Source organism: Girardinichthys multiradiatus, chromosome X (genome assembly GCF_021462225.1).
Source record: "Girardinichthys multiradiatus isolate DD_20200921_A chromosome X, DD_fGirMul_XY1, whole genome shotgun sequence".
Lineage (NCBI taxonomy): Eukaryota > Metazoa > Chordata > Actinopteri > Cyprinodontiformes > Goodeidae > Girardinichthys > Girardinichthys multiradiatus.
The window spans coordinates 27,583,582-27,609,450 of record NC_061817.1 but is presented as its reverse complement, the minus strand read 5'-3'; the positions used below and the strand labels follow the sequence as shown (position 1 = coordinate 27,609,450).

The following is a 25,869-nucleotide window of genomic DNA, read 5'->3' as shown; positions in this document are numbered from 1 at the left end:
GTAAACTCGACTGAGCATGAACCATTACAAAACTACAGCTTAATCTCAAGTAAGTGAGCCACATGAACAGCGTTCTTACCGAAAACACTAGGGGGACAAGAGCTGGGCCAGAGCACAAATCAGCCGGTTTGGAAAAGTTAATCAGAGTTACTGAAAAACGTTTACAGAAGATAGAAAAACCAAATAAATATTAGTCCCATAATTCCATACCAGGACTTTAAAAAACTGAAGATAGTGTAACCTTCAACTGCATAAAACTGCTATTAAATCTGAAAGAACTAAAAATCTCTTTTTTATTCAGCTTACCTTAGTAGTTGTAGGTCATTAGTGAATTTTCTAAAGCAGAATAGAAACTTTTCTACCTGGATGCTGCTCATAACCCAAATAACTCTTTAAAAAAAAACTAAGAAGATTGGTCAAACTAAAAGATATTTGTTTAAACAGCAGATGATGAGCTCTGGGATATTATGTTCGGATCACATATTTCTTAGCAACACAAACGGTTATATTTAATGGGTAATAAAAAATAAATCTAAGGAATATTTATCTATCTTGTAATGTACAATACTATTAAATGTAATGTGGGAACTTTTTAAAAGTATAATTGAGACCAGAATTATTCATGTACGTGGCAGACTCGGGTTTAAGGTAATATTTTAAATTTACCAACATGTTCCTTCTAACTGAAAGAAATATTGATCTTTTTGTCTGACTTTGACAGAGTCCTGACTTGAAACTGATAGTGAATCTGTGGAGCGAGCTAAAGATTAGGGTGATGGCAAGGAGGCCTTCCTTAAAAACTTACAGCTCATCACCCACGATAAATCGTCAAAATAACAGCGGAAATGTGCCAAACAATGGTTTCATCATATGGATTTGATTGCTATAGTGCCAGTAAAAATTTTTCTTGGTTTATGTCAATGGATATAAATAATTTTCAATATGCCCATGATTTTTTTTCTAAAGCAAAATTGATCTTCCTTTTACACTATTTCACCATAATTTGAGAGATGTATGTCTTATTTCCTATGAGAAACAAATTTCTTGGTTGAGTGAAATTGATTCATCTAAATCTTCCATGGATATGAATAATTTTGGGCTTAAGTGTAAAGCAATTAAAAACTCGACTTGTAAGTTTTTACCAGCCCCAGATAATACTGTTGCACTGAGTCTGACCTGTTTGAAGAAGTTGGTGACTGTAAGCGTTGCTGGGCGGAAAGTGGCAAAGTTACACATCTCCTCCCCAACACTCATCCTCTCAAACCCCTTCTTCTTTTTCTCATTCCAGGTCCCATGGGTCTTTCGTTCTAGCAGAAGGACAAACCATGTAAATACATGTAGATTCTTCTCTTGTAAAAAGGTAAAATCTGTGAACAGATAAGAATTAGAGGTCCATGAAAATGGGGACAGTGGGGTAGTACCAGAGTCAGAGTCTGGGTCAGACCGATCAAGACCTCCAACAGAGCTGACAATGTTGAGGAGGTGAATAGCTGTCCAGGCAAAAGGCATGCGGAAACGTCCAAGACGAGAGCACGCCTGCTCTGCCTGGAGACGGAGCTTCTCCAGCTTTTCCTTGTGCTGCGGAGGAACAAGAGAGGTCAAAGTATGCTCAGTGGATGATAAACTGCCAAGACCTTTCAGCAACAGCCAAAAAATTGCAAACTCATGAGGACAGTGGACACTGCAATTCACCCACACAGAATTGAGTAATATTTGTGTCTAAACTTTAAAAAGGTCCAATGTATGACAACTGCAAGCATCGAACATTGCAACAGCAACAAATTTTGGCTCCATTACCTTTGAGGAATCAGACTCTTTCATGACCATGTAGGGTTCACAGCATTCACCAATATCCCCCTGCTGTAGAACTTTTTCAAGCTGAAATGGATTTCATACACATGACAAAAGAAATTTACTTACAGTCTTGTGAAAAATTAGGACACCCCAATAAACATTCTTTTTCATTAGGAAATGTTCACATATCGATGTCTGATCTCGTTTTAAAAACTCTCTGGAAAAAAAAAGTGATTTACTGCAGAAAAACAACTAAAATAACTTTGTTTTGCTAATTAAACAAATGATATCAACAAAAATGGAGAGTCAAACTGAGGAAAAAGTTAACACGCCCTATACTCTAATAGTTAATGTGAATACTTTTGGCTGAATTAACGTTAGTGAGAGGTTTCTTGTTGCCATCTACCAGACTCTGACATCAGTCTGAGGAAAATTTGCCAGTTTTCAGCCAGTCCTTGGTGGATTTACTGGTATGTTGCAGGGTCCATTTAAGGTTCAGCAGGTCTCCCATTATCTTGACAACATTATACTGTTATTATGCTTCGCAACAGCTCCTCTGTTCTTGTGTCTAAATAATTCAAATTTTAGACTCGTCTGTCTAAAGAACATTATTCCAAAACTCCTCGTCTTTATTCTCTCTGGCAAACTTCAATCTGACCTTTATGTTTTTCTTTGAGAGAAGAGGTTTCCTTCACACTGAAATAATTTTAGATCAACAGCAGCTAGAGCTTGCTGTAGGTTATGTGATGACAATTTAGGGTTTCTGGAGACTTCTTTTAACATCTTACAGACAGACCTTGGCATGTTGGCAGTTAATTTGACTATCCTCCAATTGGACTATATTCCAATTCTTTTTGAGACCTCTTTAAATCCTTTGCAAGGCCCATAAACTGCTACAATCTTCTTCTGAATTTCTCAGAAAGCTATTTCAGTCTTACCATGGTCTTCACTCTCACCTCAATGGAGATGAAAACACCAAACTAAACATCTGAGGTGTAAACATCCTAAATAATGCTGAGCAATAAATGTGCACCTGATGTGATGTGCCTTTATGTGATTTTTAGCCATGTTAAGTTGGAACAAATGTGGGTGGTCCTAATTTATTCCTCACCAGAAATTGTGTATTTAAAATAACATTTTACAGAAACACTAAAAATCTCTTTTATTCAGTTTTAATCGTATAGTTATATCACAAAGAAATCTCTCAGTATTGTTAAAATTGACGTTAAATGTCTGTATGTCCAAATTTGTGATAAAAAACACATGCTTTCATAGAGTGTTCTAATCTGTGCCATTTTAATTTGATTTAGATTAACTTTCTGTACCTTAATAACCAAGAAGATATCAGGAGAAGGGTAGGTGATGGAGAAAATGGCGGAACGAGCCAGCGTGGATATAACTATGTGAGGCGTATGAGGCTTCAGCAGTAGTTTCATCTGATCCGAGTTAAGGTCAAAGTAAAAATCCTCGGAAATCTGTCGGGGAAAAGATGAGTGGGAAAAAGAGAAGGAGGAGGCATGGAAAGATAATAATGAAAATGTAAGTCAGAGGAATTTAATTGAATTTTGCCCGAGTGATCTTAACCAAATAAAAAACACTCAGACCTTTTAGACAGAAGGGAAATCCAATTAGTCAAACATGGGCTCAGAATTACCAACTGGCCTTACTTGGTTTTATTGACTGTGGAAACACTGAAAAACACATAAAAATAAACATTTACCTTTTTTTTTTCCTTAACGTCGTAAAGCGCAAGTGATCCAAATATTGGCTCGATTTCAATCTCGAATCTGAAAAAAAAAAAAAAAATGTATGACATACATTGGCTGTTCCAAAGAAATCATCCTGGTTTCAATATGAGTTGGTCAATAATAAAAAGAATGAGGACATAAACTTTAGGTGTTATATTCCTCATGTTTCTCACTTCAGTGACAAACACTTGACCATAATCCTCTGGCCACAGTGTTCTTTGGGCACCTCAGGTAGAGAACATCTCTCCACTGCTTCATCCTGCCACACAGAGGACAAGAACAAAATCCACAGACCAAGATGACATTTACACAGACATCATGGTAATGTCATGGTAGACAAACAGCGATCTGTACGTAGACATAACGAAACACAGATCGAAAGACAGGAACGAAGAAACAAATAACTATAGAGGAAAGAAAAGCAAAAAGTTCACTTTTGAGACTAGATCTGAATTAGGATGATCATGATACGAAAATTTCAGTATTGTGGAATCTTTCGGCATTTCGTTTTTTTATCTTGTCCTACTGCCTCATAGAGAAACGACCTCAGGACAACACTTTTGTGTTTGCCTTGTTAGATAAAGAGGGTCGTATATATTTTTTTCTGGATGTACTCCTCATGTTAGCAGTTTAAAACCTCCAGCAGCAGTTCGTTTTGTGCTAAGGTGAGCAGCTACAGGGAGGGGAGGGGCTGAGTGTCTGATATTACAGCAATGCTGCCAGACAAAGTCCGACAGTTTAGGCAAATGTGAATGAGTCAGTCTATATCGATTTTGACGCCAATGAGAATCTTAGAATAATTCTTTTTTTTTTTATCGATTATATTGAAATATTGTCTGTTTGACGTTATAGAGATTCACATAGTGATCAAAAAAATCAGTGACCTGTTATTTTCAATAATAGCCACAAGTGTTTAATAGGGTTTAGGTCAGGTGAGGTAGGGGGGCATGTCATTAACCTTTCATTTTCAAGACATTTATTTGAGTTCAACATATCCCAAAGGGCTAAAATCTTGTGCTTACCTGATAAAGTGTTTAATAAAACTATCATTTTCTAGGATACATTATCTGTACGTGATTTAGGTTTTGATTTAAACTTGATTTAAAGCTACTTTCACACAAACCTCATCAGGGGGAGGGTACAAGCCAAGCAGGTCACTGTGGCGCCCCTGTGAGCGTGCCTCAGTGTTTTTATGGTCCATGTCCTCTGCAGCTGTTCGTTCCAGCACGGATGGGAGCAGCGCATCCGGGGAGGAGTTCTTCAGGTCAAAGATGCTGGAGGCCCAGCTGCCTCGGGGTGTCTCGTCGAGGCTAACCGACCTCCGTTTTGAGTCATCCTGACGAACACAGAGGAAGCAGCGCTGAGATGAGTTGTCCTTTCCTCCCAAGAACATATGTGCAATAATGGTAACGATACCCTTAAAATGTTACCCAAATTTCTGGAATCTTAAGAAGCATGAGTATTTGATAAGGGAACAGATAGAGCCACTTATCCATTATGGATGCTGAGTTGTAAACAGCTTACATTGCCCTTAGCCATTTATTATGGCAGACCATCATGTTTATCTCTTCATCAGTGGATGAAATGATGGAAACTTAGGAGGAGGCACGGCTTCCATTTAAAACTTCCACTCCTAGCAACACTTAGCCTTGTTTATGACCCCAAATTGACTGAAATGGCTTCTGAGTGTTTAAAAGAGCAAATGCGTTGAACATCACTATCAGCTACCTGGTCGTCCTGGCGATCAGGCGCAGCAGACTCGTCCAGCTCAAAGGTCTGTTTGACCAGCCCTCGCTGCCTCTCTCTCTGTCTCTCAGAGTTGTGAGGGGTGTAGGTGGTGCTGTAGTGTTGAAATCTGGATGAGAAAAAAAACAAACAGAAAAAAGGTTGAAACTGTAATAACACAACCGTGATGGCAGTAGATGAAACGGGCTCCGTTAGCAACACAGCAGCCACTTACTTTCTATGAATGACAAGCCAGTCATCTGTGAAGACTGCCAGGGCATCTCTCACTCTGGGATCTAATGAGCTACATAGAAAAACACTTGAATAATTAACCGATGCATGCTTTTATTATTTATGTTCACATAGTGTCAAAGAGAAAGGCTTTGTTCTTCTCTCTAGAAATCTCTATCTTCCATTACAGAGAATCCAATGCTTCTTGAGCAGTAATGTATAGATAATGAGACGATTTATACATAAGATAATGAGCTGTGCAGCAGCCTTCTGACTTACTCCTCCTCTTCCTCAGGAAGAGGCGGCTCCAGTGTAGTGCACTCTTTGTCCAGCTGGAGGAGCTCCAGGTCATCCTGGGGAAACTCCATCAGCTGTCTGAGGGGGCCGGCCTCAACCCCAGGAGCGTGACTGCTCACATATTCCTCAAAGTCCACAGGTTCAACCACCTCCGTCAGGGGCAACTGTCAGAGAACATCAGGCTGTTATTTACCCATCACTAAGACCTGGCCATCAGGACAATTATATTTTATCAGCTGAATCAAAAAGACAAACTGAATATTAAAGACTTCTGGCCGGCAAAAATGTTCTAATAAAGGTTTAGAACATTTCTGACTAAACTCGCAGTGTCAAAAAGTTTAATAAGGTGATATTAAAATGTACAGAAATTAGTAATACACTGATATTGTTCACCTGTTAAATGTAAAAAAGCATATGTAACAACATTCGTATACATTTTCATAGCCATCGCGACCAATCCTAATTGATTACATGAACTATAGTCCCGTAATCTTTAGGAATCTATCCGTTTTAATTTTTTTAACTTTTCAGCAAATGTAACAGGGATATTTCTTGATGCTGCTGTGTTTGCAAGGAGAAGCCCTTTCCTGCAGTCTGCAGGGGTTGTGTGTGCATGTGAGCAGGGCGCACATCAGCGGGGATCGGCTCCAGTCATTGGTCGGCTTTGCTCAAGCTGTAGTTTTCAAAACAAATAAGGTGCTGTGAAAAAAAGTATTTTCTTGCTACAGATTTCTTCCTTTTCCACTTGTTTCAGCTCACCAAATACATTTTAAAATAAAACAAAGATAATCTGAGTAAATACAATATGCATTCTTTAAATTATGATTTTATTTATTTGGGGAAAGAAACTTAACGAACATGGCTATATGTGAAAACAATAATTGCAACCTAAACTAAATAATTGGCTGTACCACCCTAGGCAGCAGTAACTGCTTTTACGCCTTTGCAATAACTGGGAAGGAGTCACAGTGGAGGAATTATACACACTGACCTTAATAAGGTTTAAGATTATTTAGTCTACTTTATGCTTCATACAAAAATAAAGCAAGTAAAGCTTTTCTTCGCATATTTTATTACGCACCCACACAAATCTAAAGAAGCATCCTTCACATTATGAGGATAATTTCCAAAGCAAATTTTCCGCAAACCCAATCTTTATTTTATCTAAATGTAAAATGTAATCTCAAACATTAGATGAATCTCCTTGTAAGTCCTGTAAATTTCCTCTTTGAAGATGTCAGCCTGTAAATGTTGGTTACAGGGTGACTTACAGGGTGATGAGCTCCTCCTCGTTTCTTGGACAGCTGAGGTGAGCCATAGTCTCTGGTCACTTGTTTTCTGACCTCTGCTGCAATGGTCCTGAAATGCAAAAGTTTTTTTTAGAAAACAATATGACATCTGGAGACAAAATGGGGCATTAGGAAGGTATACAGAGGTTTTAAAAAAATATTTTAAAACCACAAAATTTTCTGCCAAACAATCCCTACAGTTTACAGTCCTTTTAACGAAATGCCAGACAAAAGTGCTTGATGAAGCATAGACACAGCACTCTTCACTCCCTCCTCTATTGCTGCACACTGCTGGCCAGCTGGCTGAGAGTTGGCTACGACACTTTCTCTTCGCTCACAAGACAAGCTATTTGGAAACACAGAAAAAAGGAGTACCACTGCCACCGATCCCTCTTCTTAAGGTGAGCTATGAGCAGCTTGTCTGTTAAAAACAACTCAAGATGACAGTCTGACAAATTAACCAGCTAATATCAGATGGTTATACTGCCAGCGTACAGAGCAGAACAGCAAAAATGCAGACTATTCTCCACAATATAATCCATCTTTGGTCTATATTTTTGCTTCAGGGAATGTATCAAAGTCAAAATATCTGTTGCATTCATTTATTATGCTACTGATGCCTACTAATGCCCGTGCCTGGTCTGGAAGCAAAACAATTTAGCTTTTACGAGTAAAAACGTGCATAAAACAAATGTTTACATTTGTGCATATGTTTTTGTCCTGAATTACAATGTCAACATATGCATGCTTGAAACATTTCTTAAAAAGAAGGAAATTTACCATCACTCTGCTCCTGTATAGTTAAGCTTAAAGGTTCCTGAGACATCCTCTAAGAATGAAGTCATTTTTCAATGAAGGGCAGCAACTGTTGCACATAGGGACTCAAACCTCACAGACCCGCACTGAGTGGGATCTTAGGAGCGAGTACTGGGCCAGATGTCAATTTCTGGCTGTTCAGAACTGACAGCAAATGGCCAACTTAAAGAGAAAGCAGGAGAACGCCCCGTACCCTCAGGGATAACGAACAGCTGCTCCTTTAGATGTGAAAACTGTCGGTTTCTCTCATATAAAAAGTTGCAAGAGCCCCCTTTAACACAAGGATCTCTGCTTTCACTAATGAAACAAAGCTATTTTTTATTTATTTAGGTGTAAGACTTCTCATCTTCTACTTTATGCATGCAGATCAGTGTCATTGTGCACAAATCTATTTAAAACAGGAAAAAGGAAAGCTAAGGGCTGCAAAGGCAACAGCCAGAACGGGCTTTCCCACCCTTTCCTGCATCCGGGACAAAACAATGGTCTTGGACCTACTACAGGAGACAGAATCTGAACAATGCATTTATAAACTTTTACAATATGCGTTGTACCACACAACCGTCTGGTGCAGCCTTGACCAATGTTAAAGGAGCTACTTTTAACTTGGGGGGGGTTATTGCACCAATTAATAAGGATCCATCTTCTTGTTTGTTTTATGGCATATTGGGTGGAGAAAATATTGGATTTTGCAAAACCAGTGTGTTTTTTATGTACAAAGGCAATGTAAATACATGTAAATGCAGGCCAAATAATGACAAGTGCATGTCAGATAGCCTAATATGAGTCACGCGTGTGCAGTTTTCTCCCTGGAATCTGATCAACAGTTCACTGTAACGAGAAATACTAGATTTGCACTTAACACAGCACTTTGCTCTTTATTAAAACATTATGATACTCCCAAATGACACACAGCAACAGCAGAGGAGCTCTTTCAGCACAACAGCCCTAGTCTCACCAAAGTGGCTCTTGACAATGCTGCTACAGTGCTACGATAATGCCTGTCAAACAGGTTATTAAACCCAGTAAAGTATTTGGAAGCGCCACCTTGCTTTACTGAACTGTTGTTTTATTAAATTAGAAAACTTACGCGTTTAAACTAAACTCATATTACGTGGTACCTTGCGAATACTAGCATAGCTGCTATGTGTGCACTCGGTCCAGCGGGTCACCATTCACTGTAGCTGTTAAACAATAACTTCTGTTTTGAGTCTCACCGGTTGATTTTATGAGCAAACGCCCTCCTTTCGCACGCTGACGATGTCATTTCTTGCCCCCCATGTAACGAAAGTCTTCAAAAGTCAAAGTGAAGGCGTTCTCCTCCCGTCGCGGCTCGGGTTACTCCTGTCCTGTATTGGGATGCAGACCTCTTCCTTCTCCACGCCAGGACCAGACAAGGAACCCTCCTTGTTCCTCCTAGTGGCCGGGAGCCGGATCTGCCGTCTGCGCCAAGCTAACGAACGACTACATCCGGTGAACTTTCAAAATAAAACGCTATTCTTGTTTTGGAACGACAACACTTTGAATAAACATATTTGAAACTAAACTACAATAATCTTTATATATAAACTAAAACACATCAATAAACACTATCTTAAAAAACATTTTTACTGTAGAAATGTTATGGCCTATATAATCCGCCAGCTTACGCCCTTTTGCCATTGCTGTGAACAAGTACATTACTTGAAAGTTTAGTGGAAGGAAAAAGTTTGGTAGAAAATGCTGCACAATCGGCAAGAATGAGTGCTTGGGAATGCGTTGGTAGTTTTGTGACGCAAAGCCTATTCAAAGGTCTGCAGGAAATGTGAAAATGTACAAGGGGGAGTCGGGTTTAGCCTAAACCGGCTCAGTTATGGTTGAGGTGCAAACACATCCTCCATTTCTGCTACCTGTATGACCTCTTCTCTTTTCCAATGGTTATAATCAGTCTGACAGAGAGAGGTATCCCAATCCTTGTGGTTTTTAGTATAACAATGACCATCAGTGGGACCCTTTGTGGGGTTCATTGAGACAACATTGTTGTAAATAAGTGCCGTTTAACTAAATAATCTGAACTGAAACTATCTGTGTAGTTATGCTGCTATAGGCTTAGGCTGCAGGAAAACATAATGACCACTTTCACCCTCTTCGCTACATTCTCACACTACTCTCCAATTTTGCATTATTTGCTGTTATTTCAGCTTTTAACTTTGTTCTCTCTTTTCTCTTCCTAGAAGCTACACCTGGCCTGACTCTGTGTCTACCTGTGACACCTTTCTGGAGAGGGGAATCGTCCGAGCTTCTGCTGGCAACAACTTAATGCTCACCCTCTACCGATGATCCACATAGCCCTGTCTTTTAGTGTTTAACCCTTTCTCTCTCCTGGACATGGTGATTGACTGAGCTTTTACTGTAACTAATTATATGTGCTCTCTTTCAGACTCTAACATTGAAAACTGGCTCAGAGTTTATCTGTTCTTTCTTTCTAGGTGAAACGACTAAAGGAGCTGCATCCATTAACATTTACTTTTCCTTCCTATAGAAAGTACTCCTGGATCAGTGCTTCTTTGTTCTCTTTGTGTCTCTGCTCTGTTCTCTCAAACCCCCAGTCGGTCGTGGCAGATGGCCGCTCACACTGAGCCTGGTTCTGCTGGAGGTTTCTTCCTGTTAAAAGGGAGTTTTTCCTCTCCACTGTCGCTACATGCATGCTCAGTATGAGGGATTGCTGCAAAGTCAACGCCAGTGACTGTCCACTGTCTACATGCTCATCCGGGAGGAGTGAATGCTGCAAGTCACTGACTGGATGCAATCTGCTGGGTTTCCTTAGATAGAAAAACTTTTTATCCAATTTGAATAAATAACTGAATCTGACTGTACTGTTCAATTGTTAGGATTAATTGGAATGTATGTACCTGACTGTTGTGAAGTGCCTTGAGACGACATGTGTTGTGAATTGGCGCTATATAAATAAAACTGAATTGAATTGAATTGAATTACAAGGAAGCTGTAAATCTGGAAATATGGAAAAATCCTCCTTCCAGATGAAAGTAATTTTTGTTTTTCTTTTGGAAATCAAGGTGCCAGGAGGACAGTTGATAGGTTCAAAATTCAAGGTGCTTGAGGTCCAATGTAAAGTTTCCACAGTCAGTGATGATTAAGGGAGCCATGCCATTCGCCGCTCCACCTTATTTTATCAAGTCGATCGGGGAATTTTCAGAGCTCCTTGTGCTTCCCTCGGCTGGCAAGCTTTTCCAGCTAACATGCCCACCCTGCCAAAAATGTCAATGCCCAATTTAATGAAAGCACCGCTATTGTAAAAGTGCATAGATGTAACAGTTTTAAGTAAACTGGGGGGATCTGGGTGGCATATTGTTGGGTGATCTGGTTAAATAATGTTTAGTTGTTTTCCTCGAAGATCAATGTAATAGTATGGTTATCTTACAGGAGACTGTCTATTTAAGTGTAGATGTTGTAGATTGTATAACAATGCATTAACAGTTTAGGTACATCTGCGGATAGTGTAGACCGAAAAATTGTGACAAATTATAGGTAGAAATATGTATAATGTGAAAAGGATTTAGATATTCTATACTGAAATACAGGGGTTGGACAATGAAACTGAAACATCTGTCATTTTAGTGTGGGAGGTTTCATGGCTAAATCGGACCAGCCTGGTAGCCAGTCTTCATTGATTGCACATTGCACCAGTAAGAGCAGAGTGTGAACGTTCAATTAGCAGGGTAAGAGCACAGTTTTGCTCAAAATATTGAAATGCACACAACATTATGGGTGAAATACCAGAGTTCAAAAGAGGACAAATTGTTGGTGCACGTCTTGCTGGAGCATCTGTGACCAAGACAGCAAGTCTTTGTGATGTATCAAGAGCCACGGTATCCAGGGTAATGTCAGCATACCACCAAGACGGACGAATTGACGTTGTATTGGCCGCAAAAGGAGGCCCTACACCATACTAATAAATTATTGTGATCTAAAAACAGGTGTTTCAGTTTTATTGTCCAACCCCTGTATTTAATGTATTCTAATGTATCCTGCAGTCAAATGGGAGTAGGATTCGATAAACGTAGGCTTCTTCCTGTTCCATTTCAAACTGAAAGCAGTTTTATTTTATGTTTGATTATTATTCATATTTTTATATTTATTACATTCTGATTACATTTGTTGTACATGTGCAAAAAAAAGATTTTATTAATTAATTCTTAATAACCATGGTATCACTGTGCTCGACTAGCCAGGCAAATCGCTTAAATCTGCCATAGATTCCCTGTAGAGAATATATGGCATATTGTCAAGAAGATTAAAGGCAACAAGCCCAACAATGCAGGATTGGTATTAAAGCTTCCTTAACATCGCAGGAGTGCCACAGGCTGATTGCCTCCATGCCTCGCCGCACTGATGCTGTAATTCAGGCAAAAGGAGACCCGGCTAAGTAGTGCATAGACTGTACGGTGCCGACGTCTCGGCAGACCGAAATTTTTTGTATTAAAAATGCTTTATTTCTAACTGGTTTTATGTAACTTTTTATTTTTCAGAGAAAACGAATGATGCGTCTGGACTACTCTTTGTATACTGAGTCTGTGTAAAACAAGAGATTTATTTTATTTTTTGAGTTGCGCATGTAGATTCTAAGCAAATTTGCAAGGTTCTTTTTTTTTATTTCTTGTCGTCGTGATCCTATTTTCTTATCCGCACATCCGGTTGCTCTGCTCTTTTTTCGTAAACTTAATCACCAGTTAGCTGCTGTACTGTATTTATCCCACCGCCCCAAATCTCACCCGACCGGTTTGTGTGACATGATAATGGCGCATACGCCCCGCAGGTTTAGGTTTTATTGGTTTCAGTTCTGTTTAAAATAAAGGAAGCGAACCAGGTACTTTCCAGACCAATGGCTCTCATAGGAGACCTGACTTTGACACTTTCACTTACTGTTTGACCAAATGAGAAGCGGTATCTGGTGTTTTGGGAGTTACTGTAACTGAACAAGGACTCGTCTGATTTGATTATGCAAAAACTCCCATAAAATGTTCAAAATGTTGTTGTTTCTTCCATAATAAAACAAAGTGTGTCCGGGACCCCACCAGCAGATGGAGCTGTCAAACCATAACAGGAAATGAATGTCTCATCAGTAATAGGTTAAATAATTAGTTAGCAAAATTCTCCATGGGTTACAGAATTCATACCCAAAGAAAAAGAAAAAAAAGACATGACATACACTGTTATTATCTATAGTGACAAGAAATCCTGCAGGGGAGCTCAATAATGCATGAATAATATAAAATGCCTGTAAAGGGATGCAGGAACTATGTCAGACCCTATGCATTTACAACCTTTCTCTCTGTCCTATTTGAGAAAATAAGGAATGACAATGTCAATGTCTCTTCCCTTCAATTAGAGGACTTGTCATTTTATTGTAATGGAAGGTCTCAATCTTCCCTGGCAATTACTCCAACCCCCCATGTGTCCTCTGAGGAATATTATACAGCCGCTCACAGTGCTGTAGCCCAAACCTTCCACCCCCTCGCTCCTAAACCCCACAGTCGTCCTATTCAGCACCCTGGAGAGCTGCTGCAGGTACTCTGCTGTCCTTTGTGACTTGGCTGACAAATGGCTGGAATTGTGTGGAAGAGATGTGAAAAATGATAAGAGGGTATAGATGGGGAGAAAAAATAACCTTGTATGACAGAGGCTTGGCTTTAGCTGAGCAAGGACAGACATCTCTGAGATATATGTTTATGTGTAGAATAGCACTCAGAGCTGCATCAGGGCTAACAGTCTGCTCGCAGATAGAGCTGATGAAAATAAATGAAGCTCATGTTGTCCATCTCCTCTCTGCACAGGCAGGCTTCCACCACAATACCAAAACTAATCTTTCTTCATCTTCTTCTGACATTCAGCACCTCTATAATTTTCAGCACAATTCTTTATGCCTGATTTATATAATACAGGAATAATATTCTTGCACTGGAAATCCGATGTAAAGTGCATGTCAGAAAATTACAGGCTATAGACACATATTACTAAATATTTCCAATGTTTTGATAATATGTTCATTAATAGACATCATAGATATAATTTATTCATTAATAGACATGGTGTGTTTTTGAACAATATTGAAGCATCACTGCCTTATTGGAAGCAAACGCGAGCTCACGTCTGCTTTTGTCTGTGTCCCACCTTCCTTGCTTGCTTTCTTGCCTTTCTGTTCATCGAAGGCTTTCAAATCCTAGATCGGCACTATTGTTTGAGTGCCCAGCCCCCACGGTGGTGAGAGCCCCACCACTTCCACCACCACCATCACCATCACTGCTGCGTTGCAGAAGAACAAAAGAGTGAGAGTCAGACACCACCCACTAGATCTCTTTCACACCAGAGCCCCCACCTTAGTTCCAGATGGGGTTGCATTTTTTTAGGGCTTCTCTCAACCCCAAGAGTCCTCCAAAATGGAGCCCCCTCCTCCCCCTTGGAGCTGAAATCTCAGCTGCCCGTCATCCACCTGCTTCACCGCCACGCGCCCGTAGCCAGGGCACATCCCCTCTCTATTTTGTCCAACCAGGGAGTCCTTTTAAAACCATTGTCCACTTTTTTTATTATTTCCAAGAACTTGGAAAATTTAACCGACAAACGTACAGTTGTATAAAAAGAAAAATATATTTTCTTTTTCCAAAAGTATTATTATTATTATTATTTGTTACTTTCTTTAAATTCAAATGTTTACATACATTTACTTTGTATTAGATATATTTAACTTTGATGGGACAGATCAAATGTTCTGGTCATCCCTTCACAAGCTTTTCACAATAACTTGCTGGAATTCTGGCCTGAAATGCTGTAACTGTGTCAGGTTTCTAGGCTACTTTGCTCTCAAATGCAAAATGCAAGTTTGCATGGGGTTGCTATCAGGGCTCTGTGATGGCCACTCCAAAACAATACATTTTTTTGTCCTAAGCCACTTTATAATTTAGCAGTATGCTTTTGGCCATTGTACATATGAAAGACCTATTTGTGCCCAAGCTATAACTTTCTTGCAGGAGTCTATGTAAAGTTGTATCAAAATTCCCACATAATTTTCTTTCTCAATGAAACTATCTAATTTGGGAAGTGTACCAGTCATCTAGCAGTAAAACACCCACACAATATCATGCTGCAAATGTAACCTGGGTCCTTGTGGTCAAACAATTACATTTTAATTTCGACGGACCATGGGAGAAAAGTGAAAGAATTTATCACTGAGTGCTATTGCAAACTTTAAACTAGTCTTTAAAGTTGCTTTCGGAGTAAATTCTTCCTCGCTGAGTGGCATTTGAACCTATGTTGGTATAGGACTTCTTTAACTGTATAATGGGGTTCATATGCATGCTTCACACCAAAACATATTCATCTCTTGGACACAGAACCCATCTCCTTCCTTAAGAATATAATGGCTGACCATTCCAATTGTGTTTCTCCTTGAGTATATTATTTGGCATCTTCAGGCATCTGAAAATTATATCCAAACTGAGCCAGACTTGTGGAGATCTACCATTTTCTTTCTGGTACATTGGCTAATTTCTTTAAATCTTTCCATGATGCCACACAATGAGACTGTATGCTGAGGTGTTGTCTTTTAATACATCCACAGGTGTGACTGGATTTAATTCAAATGTTGTAAATCAGAACTATACAAAGCTTCGATTTCATCCTTTGGGTTTTTCCAAGCTGTTTAAAGGCACAGTCATTTTAGTGTATGTAAGCTTCTGTATTTAAAGAAGGTTATACAAATTCTCTCTCTTCCACAAATCTTGCTTTAAGCAAATAAAAATAATTTAATCCTAAAAGACCTTGAAGAGGAAAATTATAATTTGATAGGGGAAAAAGAATATTTTACACAATAGTAAATGTCTCGTTTAACTGGAAAAAAAGAAAATCTATTAAAACAATGAATTGCAAACACAAAATAATGTTCACACTAATCTCCATCCCAAATTGGTGTCCTACAACACTGGGAAGGCAGATGCTCATTTTTTTAATTCTCTAAAAGCATCAACATGCAGCATTTTTAGAAGAATATTTGCTTCAACCTCCACCCCGTGTCTTGACCTTTCCCCTCCAGGGACAGGGAGTGTGCCTTAGCAACAGGGCACATCTGCTACAAGACAGCTGTTAAGCTTCCTAATGATGATCCAACAGTCGAGGTTAGAAGGGGAGTTTAAGGTAATCGTTGCTGAATCCCTTCTACTTTCCACAAAATACACAAGAAGACAGCACTTCTTGGTAGCAGCCAAACAGTTTATTTGGGTAATGTAGTTCATTATGCATTCACAAATAAACTACAGTGAATGAGTTGAATAAATGTTGATTAGAATGAACAGCCATAGTTTCTCCTATGTCTCCATTACATGCATGGATGTAAGCTATACTGTCAAACACTTATCAAGATTTATGGTAATGGACCCTTCAGCTCTAGAAAATACATTCCCTGGTACTTGTACATTTCCATGACTGAATGTGGGCAGACACCGAAGTTTATTTACACTCCTCATACATATAAATGTCATCTTAATTTGGAGTTTTTCATGACGTATTTGAGCCATTCTTTGCTCAAGGTGGATTTAAGATACAATACGACTTAAATGTATTTTTAAAAACAAGAATTTGATGTACAAGTTTGAATTTAATGCAATTTTCATCCACACAATCATAAAATTATACATACAGGTTCAAATATATACATATACTATCATGGATATCTGGTTAAATGTCTTTAAGCAGCTGCAAATAAACCACATGCTTTTTTTGTTGCTTTAAGCAAATGCCTTGCATAATTATAGCATACTATTGAATATTTGACCATTTTAATTAGCAGAAATGTTACAGCTCATTCAAGTTGATTAATCTTCTGGCACTAAACTGGCTTTTAATTATAATTCATAAACTTTCAATAAGACTGAGGTAAGAGCTTTTGGGATGTCTTATTCAAGCCTTGAGAACAGTTTTTGATATGTTTTAGGGCCCATCGTCCTGTTAGAACACCAAAAGAGGTCCTAGTTTCAACCTTTTGACCCAAACTGTCACCCTTAGATGAAAAGAAATTGAATATATTCAATAACAATGAAAAAGCTGGAAATACTGGAACAACAGTGTTACTATGAACAGAGAAGCGAGGTTAACATCAAAATGGGATGAGAAAGAAGTGATGCTCAAAAGTCAACAAGTTTGATTATTGAGCACCTTAAAATTTGCATCTTCCCACAAGGACAAGCCACATACCTTTTATGAAACAATGGCATAGTCAGACAACGCAAAGATTGAGTTGCTTGCCCACAGTACCAAGACAAATGTTTGGAGAAGCCAAGGAACAGCTTTCAAAGTTAAAACAAAAATTGGTCCAAACACACATAAAATGTGGTTTTGGAAGAGATGCAGCAGACCGACATCAATCGTCTAGGAATACCCTGACTGCAACCCTATCGAAAATTTAAGGAGTGTGTTTAAATGTCAGATCCATGCCAGGAAACATAAACTTTTAGATGAACTCTACGATTTCTGTGAGGAAGAATGATCCGCTTTTTTTGTTTACTTGAATTGGTCATTAAAAGAGTATTCTGCATCTTGAGTCGACCCTGGACAACAATTGGTTTAATTGCATCTTTAAAAGCCCAAGATTAATATGACATTTGTGTTCATAGTGTATATACACAGTTTACCAGCACTGCATAATTAATTTCTGGATTTTTTACAGTATTTGGACTTTTTAAGATCTACAGGAAACAAGTTAACCTCCTACAACACATTACCTAAAACCCCACACCCCTGTCAAACTGTCATTCTCAGATCCCTAAGGGTTTGAGCACCCAAATCAATTGAAAGAAAGAAAAAAAGAGTGCACCGGGGTCCTCCTGCTACATCTGCCAGGGAGGGGAAGCAGGAGGGGCCTCACTTATGGGCCATACAGGGGGACCATATCTACTCCATCTGTCACAAACCGTTTCATCTCTGATGGAGTGAAATATAGCTTGTAGAAATATATTATTCCATATCATCTATGTGTATTAGCTTACCAGTGCCCAAGTCTTTACCAATTCCCCGAAGCGTACACACAGAAGCTTTTTGTATCATATTACCTTCCTCCCACCAGCCAGCACTCTCCATCCAGCTCACAAATTATGCTTTTAAGCCAAGCAGCATGTTAAAAGAAATTGTTCCACTTTACACAGTGAGGCAGTTAATAAAAATGGAAGAGATGTACAGGCGAGCAACAAACATTTACATGTAAAAAGTACCAAAATGAAAGTACTAAAGAGCAACAGTAATAAATGCTAATGATGCCTGTGGATATAGGGTGGGGTGGGGGGTGCGGGGGGTTCGAGAAAGATGCAATCTGGTAATAATCAAAATGCTGCTGCTCTTTGGAGGATGGGTGTGGCTGGCTGATTCTTCTTGATTCCTCAGCTGTCGCGGCTTTGTGACGTCTGTGATGCCATTTGCTCGATCAAATTATGCTTTCGGAGAAAGCGCCCACCAAAGACCACATTGCTGCTTAATGAATGCAATAGTAGCTCAGTGATCTGGAAAGCAGTTGGAAAGCACAAAATTGCCAGGCTGTTTACTTTAGGAAATACAAGAAACAAAAAATAAATCTGATCCTTAGGAGCAATGATGCCTTTCTCTCTTAACAGTAGGTAAAGCTGCAATCTCAGTCATTCATATTTAATTCTGCAACAGTTTCCAGGAAGACTAATGTGCTATTGATTTCAGGTCTCCTATTACTGAAGGGAGGGAACGTTGAAAAAACCACGAGGGTCGAAAGCTGGACCACAGGGAGTAAAAGACAGAGAGTGAAAGGGGAGAGGAGGAAGGGGGAGTAAATCAGGGGAGAAAATGGAGGGCAACAGCTACAGCAGTGAGCTTTTCTACAAAACACTTCAATATTCCACACAGAGAGCCTGCATTATCTCTCTAACAATCTGCTTCTCCCTGTCAAATAAATGCATAAACGTCCACATGAAAGAACAAGGAGGAAAATTGAGGCTGAGGCAGAAAATGTGCTCTATCTTATTTACTTTTCATTAAACCGAGGCATTTACCCAGAGACTGGAGCTAAACCCAACAGAACAAGGTTACCTGTGTATTTGATAGCAGATTAAAAAAAAATAAGTTAAAGGAAAAACAAAGAGAATGTCTAGGAGCCTTGTATATTTAAGGCCTCTCCCTTGACACCAACTCAGACAGGACAAGATGAAAAATTAATAAGCATGGCTTCATATTTAAAAGGTTTACAGTAAAGCCTGGTCTTGCTGAAGGAGGTTTGCCCTTTTCAATTAAAATTCAGAACTATATGGACATTTATCCAGACACTAATACCTGTGAAGAAATGGAATCAAATAATGAGACAATAAATTGTTTTTGTATATCCTTGTGTTTAACAATGAATACAAACAAATAAAAACACATAGAGTACATGGAGAATTATCCCGCAGAAAATCATGCAAAAATAAATTTAAAAAAATGACAAGAGCGTCTACTTCAGAGACTTCCTCCCACCAGCCTGTCTACTCTAATAATAGCCCAGAGACAACGAATCCAGACAGACAGAGGGAGAGAAGGAGAGCATTGAGACAGAGGAAAAAGTGCAAGTGAACCCATTAGGAAGACCACCAGTATATTGCCAAATAAAATATAAAACGGTTGAATTAGGTCTGATGCCACTAACAACAAATTTCCCTTGTTTTCTTAAAAAAAAGAGGAAAATTTATTTTTGGAACCTTTCCTGCTTCACTGTTGCTGCCATACAATAAAAACTGAGAGATGCCGGGAGCCAGGCCTGGTCGAGAGAATTAACCAGACCTGAGGCTGAATCATCCTTCCCATCCCCCAGATCCAGTGTCATAGTGTCACTCCCTCGCTCTGCCTGTCTCTCTCCCTCTTCCTTCCTCCCATGTGTGGACAAAGCCTCCACCTTCCCGCAGGGCAATGGCAACAGGCAGTTATTTTGATGTAATAATACTGAGGAACAGAGAAGGAATTCAGATATTTAGAGATTTATCGAGCATTTATTTCTCATTCTTTCAATATATAAAACATGAATTTCACCAACTAGTAACATGACAAAAATAACATTAAAAGACACATTCGCCTTTGGTTTTATTTATTTATGTACATGTACATTTGACATTTTGCATTGTGTTGCAACTACAAAAAACAATGTATTTAATGGCATTTTATGTGACAGACCAACACGAAATAATACATCTTTGCTATGTGAAAGGAAATGGACAAGTAAAAGTCTAAAAAGTGTGGCCGGCATTTGTATCTGGGCTCCCAGAGGAAATGCTTTGTAGAACAACTTTTTACTGCAAGTCTTTTGGGGCATGTCTCTCTGAGGGTTTATACATGTAGAGAGCAGAAATTCTTGCTTATTCTTTTATGCAGGATAGCTCAAGCTCAGTCAGATTGTGTCATTGTTTTTCTAGCTGCTTTGACCCATATGCAGAAATACACTCAGAAAAACAGGAAAAGTTTTAACAAATTTATTAAGAAATATTTTGTTTGCTGGAGAAACAGGAACTCGTCGCTGTATGGAGAAGGGATCAATGGTAAGTGACAGGTAATATTCTGGGTTGTTGATCTTGATAAATTTTTGCTTACAGAGGGAGATTAGGAGGTCCGCCAGGGGTGAGGAGAAGTGAGATGATGGAAAACTCCGGGAGCGTGTCGGGTAACTGAAAGGTCCAGATAATTCTGTTTTACTAGCACTTGAGGTGGAGGTGGCAGCAGGTGGATGATCTTGGAGGTCTGAGGAAACTTGAAACCCGAATGCAGCCAACTGAGAAGATAATCCGTAACGTTCTCTTGTGGAGATAGAGTCTGGATCTTCTGCATACGGACTGGATAAGAAGCTCGGAACTGGGGGTAACCTGGGAAGGAGGACACAAGAAGATAAGTATTCAGAAAAGAGGAGGACTTGTGATGATGGGTTTGATCTGGGAGACGTGGAACATTGGATGAATGCGGAGATTCGAAGGAAGCTTCAGGCGGACAGCTGAAGGACTGATAACTGCCTCAATCTCATACAGGCCAATGAACCTGAGGGCGAGTTTCTTGGACATTGATTTTAGAGGGATTTCATGGGACGAGAGCCAAAACTTCTGACCAGGCTGGTACTGGGGAGCTGGAACCCTTTTCCTGTCTGCATACCTTTTGTTTTGCTCAGCGGTGCGTTGAAGGGCTTGTGCGGTGGCTGTCCAGATGTGTTTGCATCCACGGAGTACAGAAGTGACTGAGATCTCTTTCTCGTCAGCGGAAAACAATGGTGGTTGGTAGCTCAGAGAAGCTTCGAAAGGGGAGAAACCTGTGGTAGCAGAAGTGAGAGAATTATGAGCGTACTTAACCCATGGCAGGAATTGGCTCCAGGCTGAGGGGTTGGTTGATGTTAAACAACGGAGGATGGATTCCAGCTCTTGATTCATCCTCCCCATTTGACCATTAGACTGAGGGTGATATCCTGAGGTCAGAGATACTTTAGCTCCCAATGCTAAGCAGAATTGTTTCCAAACCTTAGCTGTGAAGTGAGGTCCGCGGTCGGAGAGCATCTCCAGAGGTATACCATGGAGTCTGAAAACATGCTTTACCAGAAGTTGAGCTGTCTGAAGGGCAGAGGGTAGTTCTCTGAGGCGAATGAGATGACAGGTCTTAAGAGAAAGTGTTGATAATAGTGAGTATGGTGGTCATACCCCTTGAAGTGGGAAGTCCAGTGACAAAGTCGAGGGCTATATGTGACCAGGGCCGCTTAGGAACACAAAGGGGTTGCAACAGTCCTGTGGGTGGTTGGTTAGAGGACTTATTTCTAGCACATATAGTACAGGCTTGTACATACTCTTTGACGTCCCTATGAAGGGACAGCCACCAAAAAGCCAGGATGGGCCGAGAACTTGGATGAATGGAACTAGAGGATCAGGCGGGACCGGACAGTTGATGGGACGTAAGTCCGATTTGGGGGGATCTGATTAATTTCTGAGGGCCTGGTATACCAAATTCTCCACATCCTACGTGAGGGCTCCAACAACACAACTTTTCGGTAGGATGGGAGCAGGCTCCTTGTCATAGTTGTCCGGGGAGAACTGTCGAGAGAGGGCGTCGGACTTGATATTCTTGGAACCAGGTCTGTATGAGATCGAGAGGATAAAATGTGAAAAGAAAAGGACCAACGAGACTGGCGAGGGTTAATGCGTTTGGCTGCTTGAAGGTAGGCTAGGTTTTTATGATCTGCCCATACCACAACTGGGTGTTCAGCGACCTCCAGCCAATGACGCCACTCCTCCAGGGCCAGTTTTATTGCCAGGAGTTCTCGGTTTCCCACATAATAATCGCTCTTGGCTGGATTGAACCTGCGGGAGAAAAAGGCACAAGGGTGAAGTTTGTCATCAGAGTCAGAAACTTGGGATAGCACAGCCCCTGCTCCAATATCAGATGCATCAACTTCTAGTGTGAATTGTTTTGATGGGTTTGGATGAATGAGATTGGGGGCTTGAGAGAAGCTGTCCTTGAGCTTATGAAAAGCAGCATCTGCCTGTGGAGTCCACTCAAAAGGGTGTTTTGTGGAAGTCAGAGTGATTAATGGGACTGCAGTTTGACTATAGTTTCTGATGAATCTTCTATAAAAATTGGCAAAGCCCAAAAACCGTAGAAGCTGTGTATGTGAGTCAGGAGTGGGCCATTCAAGTACAGCCTTAATCTTGTCTGGATCTGAACGAACCTGATCACCCTTTAAGATGAATCCGAGGAAGGTAACAGAGGTCTTGTGAAACTCACACTTTTCAGTTTTTACATATAGACGGTTCTCTAGGAGACGTTGAAGGACCAAGCGGACGTTTTGTTGATGCTCTCAGAGGTTTCTTGAGTAATTGAGGATGTCATCTAAATATACAAAAACGATCGATGAAGTCCTTCAGGACATCATTCACTAGGGCCTGAAATATTGCCGGGGCGTTACAGAGGCCGAAAGGCATAACCAGATACTCAAAATGTCCTAAAGGGGTCTTAAAAGCTGTTTTCCATTCATCCCGCTGGCGGATTTGGACGAGATGGTAAGCATTACGGAGGTCGAGTTTGGAAAATATGGTAGCATCTTGTACAGGTTCGAATGCAGAAGAGATAAGTGGAAGAGGATATTTGTTCTTGATTGTGATAAGATTCAGTCCCCAGTAGTCAATGCATGGACAAAGGGATCCATCTTTTTTCCCCACAAAGAAAAACCCCGCCCCTAGTGGAGACGATGAGGGACGAATGATGCCTGCAGCTAGGGATTCAGTGATATATCTTTCGAGGGTCTGTCGTTCAGGGCGTGAGACATTATAGAGTCTACTGGAGGGCAGAGGTGCCCAGAGAGAAGGTCAATGGCGCAGTCGTATGGCCTGTGAGGGGGTAAGGACAGAGCCTTAGTTTTACTGAAGACCTGTTTTGGATCCATGTACTCCTCGGGAACTGAAGTTAGGTCAGGATACACTGCTGTTCCAGAATCAGGTTCTGGTTTTTTGGGTAGAACGGCTGAATATAAACAGGATGAGAGGCAGTTAATGGACCAGGAACTAATTTGACAGTTAGACCAGTTAAGGAGTGGATTGTGCTTCTGGAGCCAGGGAAAACCTAACACTAGGGGATTTTGAGAAACAGGAAACACGAAGAAGGATATCAGTTCACGATGATTTCCAGAGATTATTCATTCTAAAGGCTTGGTCTTGTGTGTGATGTGTTGAAGGTTCTCACCGTTAATGGCAGAAACCAGGTGAGGGATAGGAAGGAGTTCTGTGTTGATCTGAGCCTGTTCCACCAAGAGTTGGCTGATTAAGCTTTGCTCACTTCCTGAGTCAATGAGAGCTGATAAATGGAGTGAGTCTTGGGAGAACAAGATGGTAGCTGGTATGGTAAATCTGTTATTGGTAGGGGTGAAATAGTGGTCCGTCAGGTTCCACTTTAGAACTGGCGGACCCTCTCTTTTGGTCGCACTGGGCATGAGGCGATGAAGTGTCTGTGTGTGCCACAGTATAAACACTGCTTAGATTCCATTCTTCGTTGACATTCAACTGGGGAGAGCCGAGTCCGAGCAATTTACATGGGTTCTGGAGAAGGTGTAAGCGGTTCAGGGCGAGGTGCTGCAGCTGAGCTCTGAGGTGCCTGTGATCTCACAGCAAACCTTTCAAAACGTAACTTTCTTCTATCTCTCAATCTATTATCAACTCGAGTAGCTAAAGCTATAAATTAATTTAGAGTCTTGGGTTCATCTAGCAAAACTAACTCATCCTTCAAAGATTCGTCAAGGGACTGGAAAAAAGCGGCTTTAAGAGCACAGGTATCCCAACCTGAAGCAGCTGCTAGTGTATGAAACTATAGAAAATTCTTTGATATTTTGTTTGCTGGAGAAACAGGAACTCGCCGCTGTATGGAGAAGGGATCAATGGTAAGTGACAGGTAATATTCTGGGTTGTTGATCTTGATATATTTTTGCTTACAGAGGGAGATTAGGAGATCCGCCAGGGGTGAGGAGAAGTGAGATGATGGAAAACTCCGGGAGCGTGTCGGGTAAGTGAAAGGTCCAGATAATTCTGTTTTACTTGCACTTGAGGTGGAGGTGGCAGCAGGTGGATGATCTTGGAGGGGAGCACGGTGGAGGGTGAGAAAGGTTCGTTCACAGGAAGTCTGAGGAGACGAGAAACTCGAATGCAGCCAACTGAGAAAATAATCCGTGAAGTTCTCTTGTGGAGAGCGAGTCCGGATCTTCTGCATACGCAGACTGGATAAGAAGCTCGGAACTGGAGGTAACCTGGGAAGGAGGACACAAGAAGATCAGTATTCAGAAAATAATCACAAGGAGATTTGACTTGGCCAGCTAGAGTTACCACTGCAGGTAAACACTCAGGCGCCGGAGTGTTGGCAACGTTGGCTACATAAGCTCCTCTCCTAAAGAGGCTGATGGAGAACACCTGTGGACTCAACTCCTACCGTGCGTCTGGTGCCATCTAGAGGTTGGATGGGGTTAGTAGCAGGTAAAACAGGTGAACAAAAAGAAACTCTCAGAACTCCGACAGATTGTTTAGAAAGCAACTGTGAACATCACCTTTGAAGAGCTGCCACAGAATTTTAATTGGATTTAGGTCTGGACTTTGACTGGGCCATTCTAATACATAAATGTGTTTTGATCTTAACCATTCCATTTTAATTCTGACTGGTTTTAGTGTCACTGTTCTGCTGGAAGGTGACCACTCTCCAGGTTTCTTCCAGGATCATCCTGTATTAAGCTCTATCCACCTTCTCGTCAACTCCGGCCAACTTCCCTGGTTCTTCTTAACAAAGGCATTCCCACAGCATGAGGATGCCACAACCATGTTTCACCATACAAGTGTTATGATTTGGGGTTGTTTGGTTTTTGGTTTCGGGTTTTTTCTTATGTTTTTCACAGTTCAAGTTTTGAATCATGTTTCTGATTATTTTCCTGGTCATGCTTTAGTTTTGTCGTCTTGTTCTTGTTTTGTCAAGTTTGGCTTTTGGATCTGGTTATGCTTTTGCTTCATGTTTTTTCTAGTTTCTGTTAGTTTGTGTTCAAGAGTCTCTGTTTTGCTCCAGCCACGTTTTGTTCTGTTAATTTGGATCACCAGCACCTATTAATCTGTTTTCTTGTTTCACCTGGTCACGCTCCATAAATACACACCTGTTCTGTCAATTATCGCGGAAACATTTTTCATGCTCAAGTCTTGTTTTCGGATCATGCCATGCCTGTCTCGCCTGCCCGTTTGTTGTTTTGTTCCTGCCTCCTGCTGTGAGTGAGTTTTTGTTTTTTGTCATTAAATCCTTTTTCACTTACCATCATGCTGCCTGCTCGTCTGTATTCTGGGGTCCTATATCTCGCAAACCATAACAGACTGTTTCCGCCAACAATGGACCTCGTGGATGAGCACCAGGCTAGTTCCATGGACCTCTTTACGTTCCTGTCTCGGGAGGCGGAG

General features: G+C 40.5%; 1 protein-coding gene across 6 annotated transcripts in view; it reads right to left on the bottom strand.

The window, feature by feature from the left end:
* The window catches only part of LOC124862725 (dedicator of cytokinesis protein 7-like), a 33,075-nt gene extending 23,782 nt beyond the window's left edge, over positions 1-9,293 (bottom strand). For 5 of the 6 annotated variants that reach the window (XR_007036993.1, XM_047356796.1, XM_047356798.1 and 2 more), the window contains exons 1-12: positions 9,115-9,293; positions 7,067-7,154; positions 5,778-5,959; positions 5,503-5,571; positions 5,271-5,397; positions 4,666-4,878; positions 3,716-3,801; positions 3,515-3,581; positions 3,120-3,269; positions 1,798-1,878; positions 1,422-1,578; positions 1,177-1,307 (exon numbers count right to left, since the gene is read on the bottom strand). Coding sequence is in view for 5 of the 6 variants with exons in the window: in XM_047356796.1 (XP_047212752.1) it covers positions 1,177-1,307; positions 1,422-1,578; positions 1,798-1,878; positions 3,120-3,269; positions 3,515-3,581; positions 3,716-3,801; positions 4,666-4,878; positions 5,271-5,397; positions 5,503-5,571; positions 5,778-5,959; positions 7,067-7,154; positions 9,115-9,164 (1,401 nt within the window). In the remaining variant the exon portion in view is untranslated. Of the gene's footprint in view, positions 1-1,176; positions 1,308-1,421; positions 1,579-1,797; positions 1,879-3,119; positions 3,270-3,514; positions 3,582-3,715; positions 3,802-4,665; positions 4,879-5,270; positions 5,398-5,502; positions 5,572-5,777; positions 5,960-7,066; positions 7,155-9,018 lie in introns of all 6 variants that reach the window. The other variant, XM_047356797.1, reaches the window with a different exon arrangement.
* Positions 9,294-25,869: the final 16,576 nt, after the last annotated feature.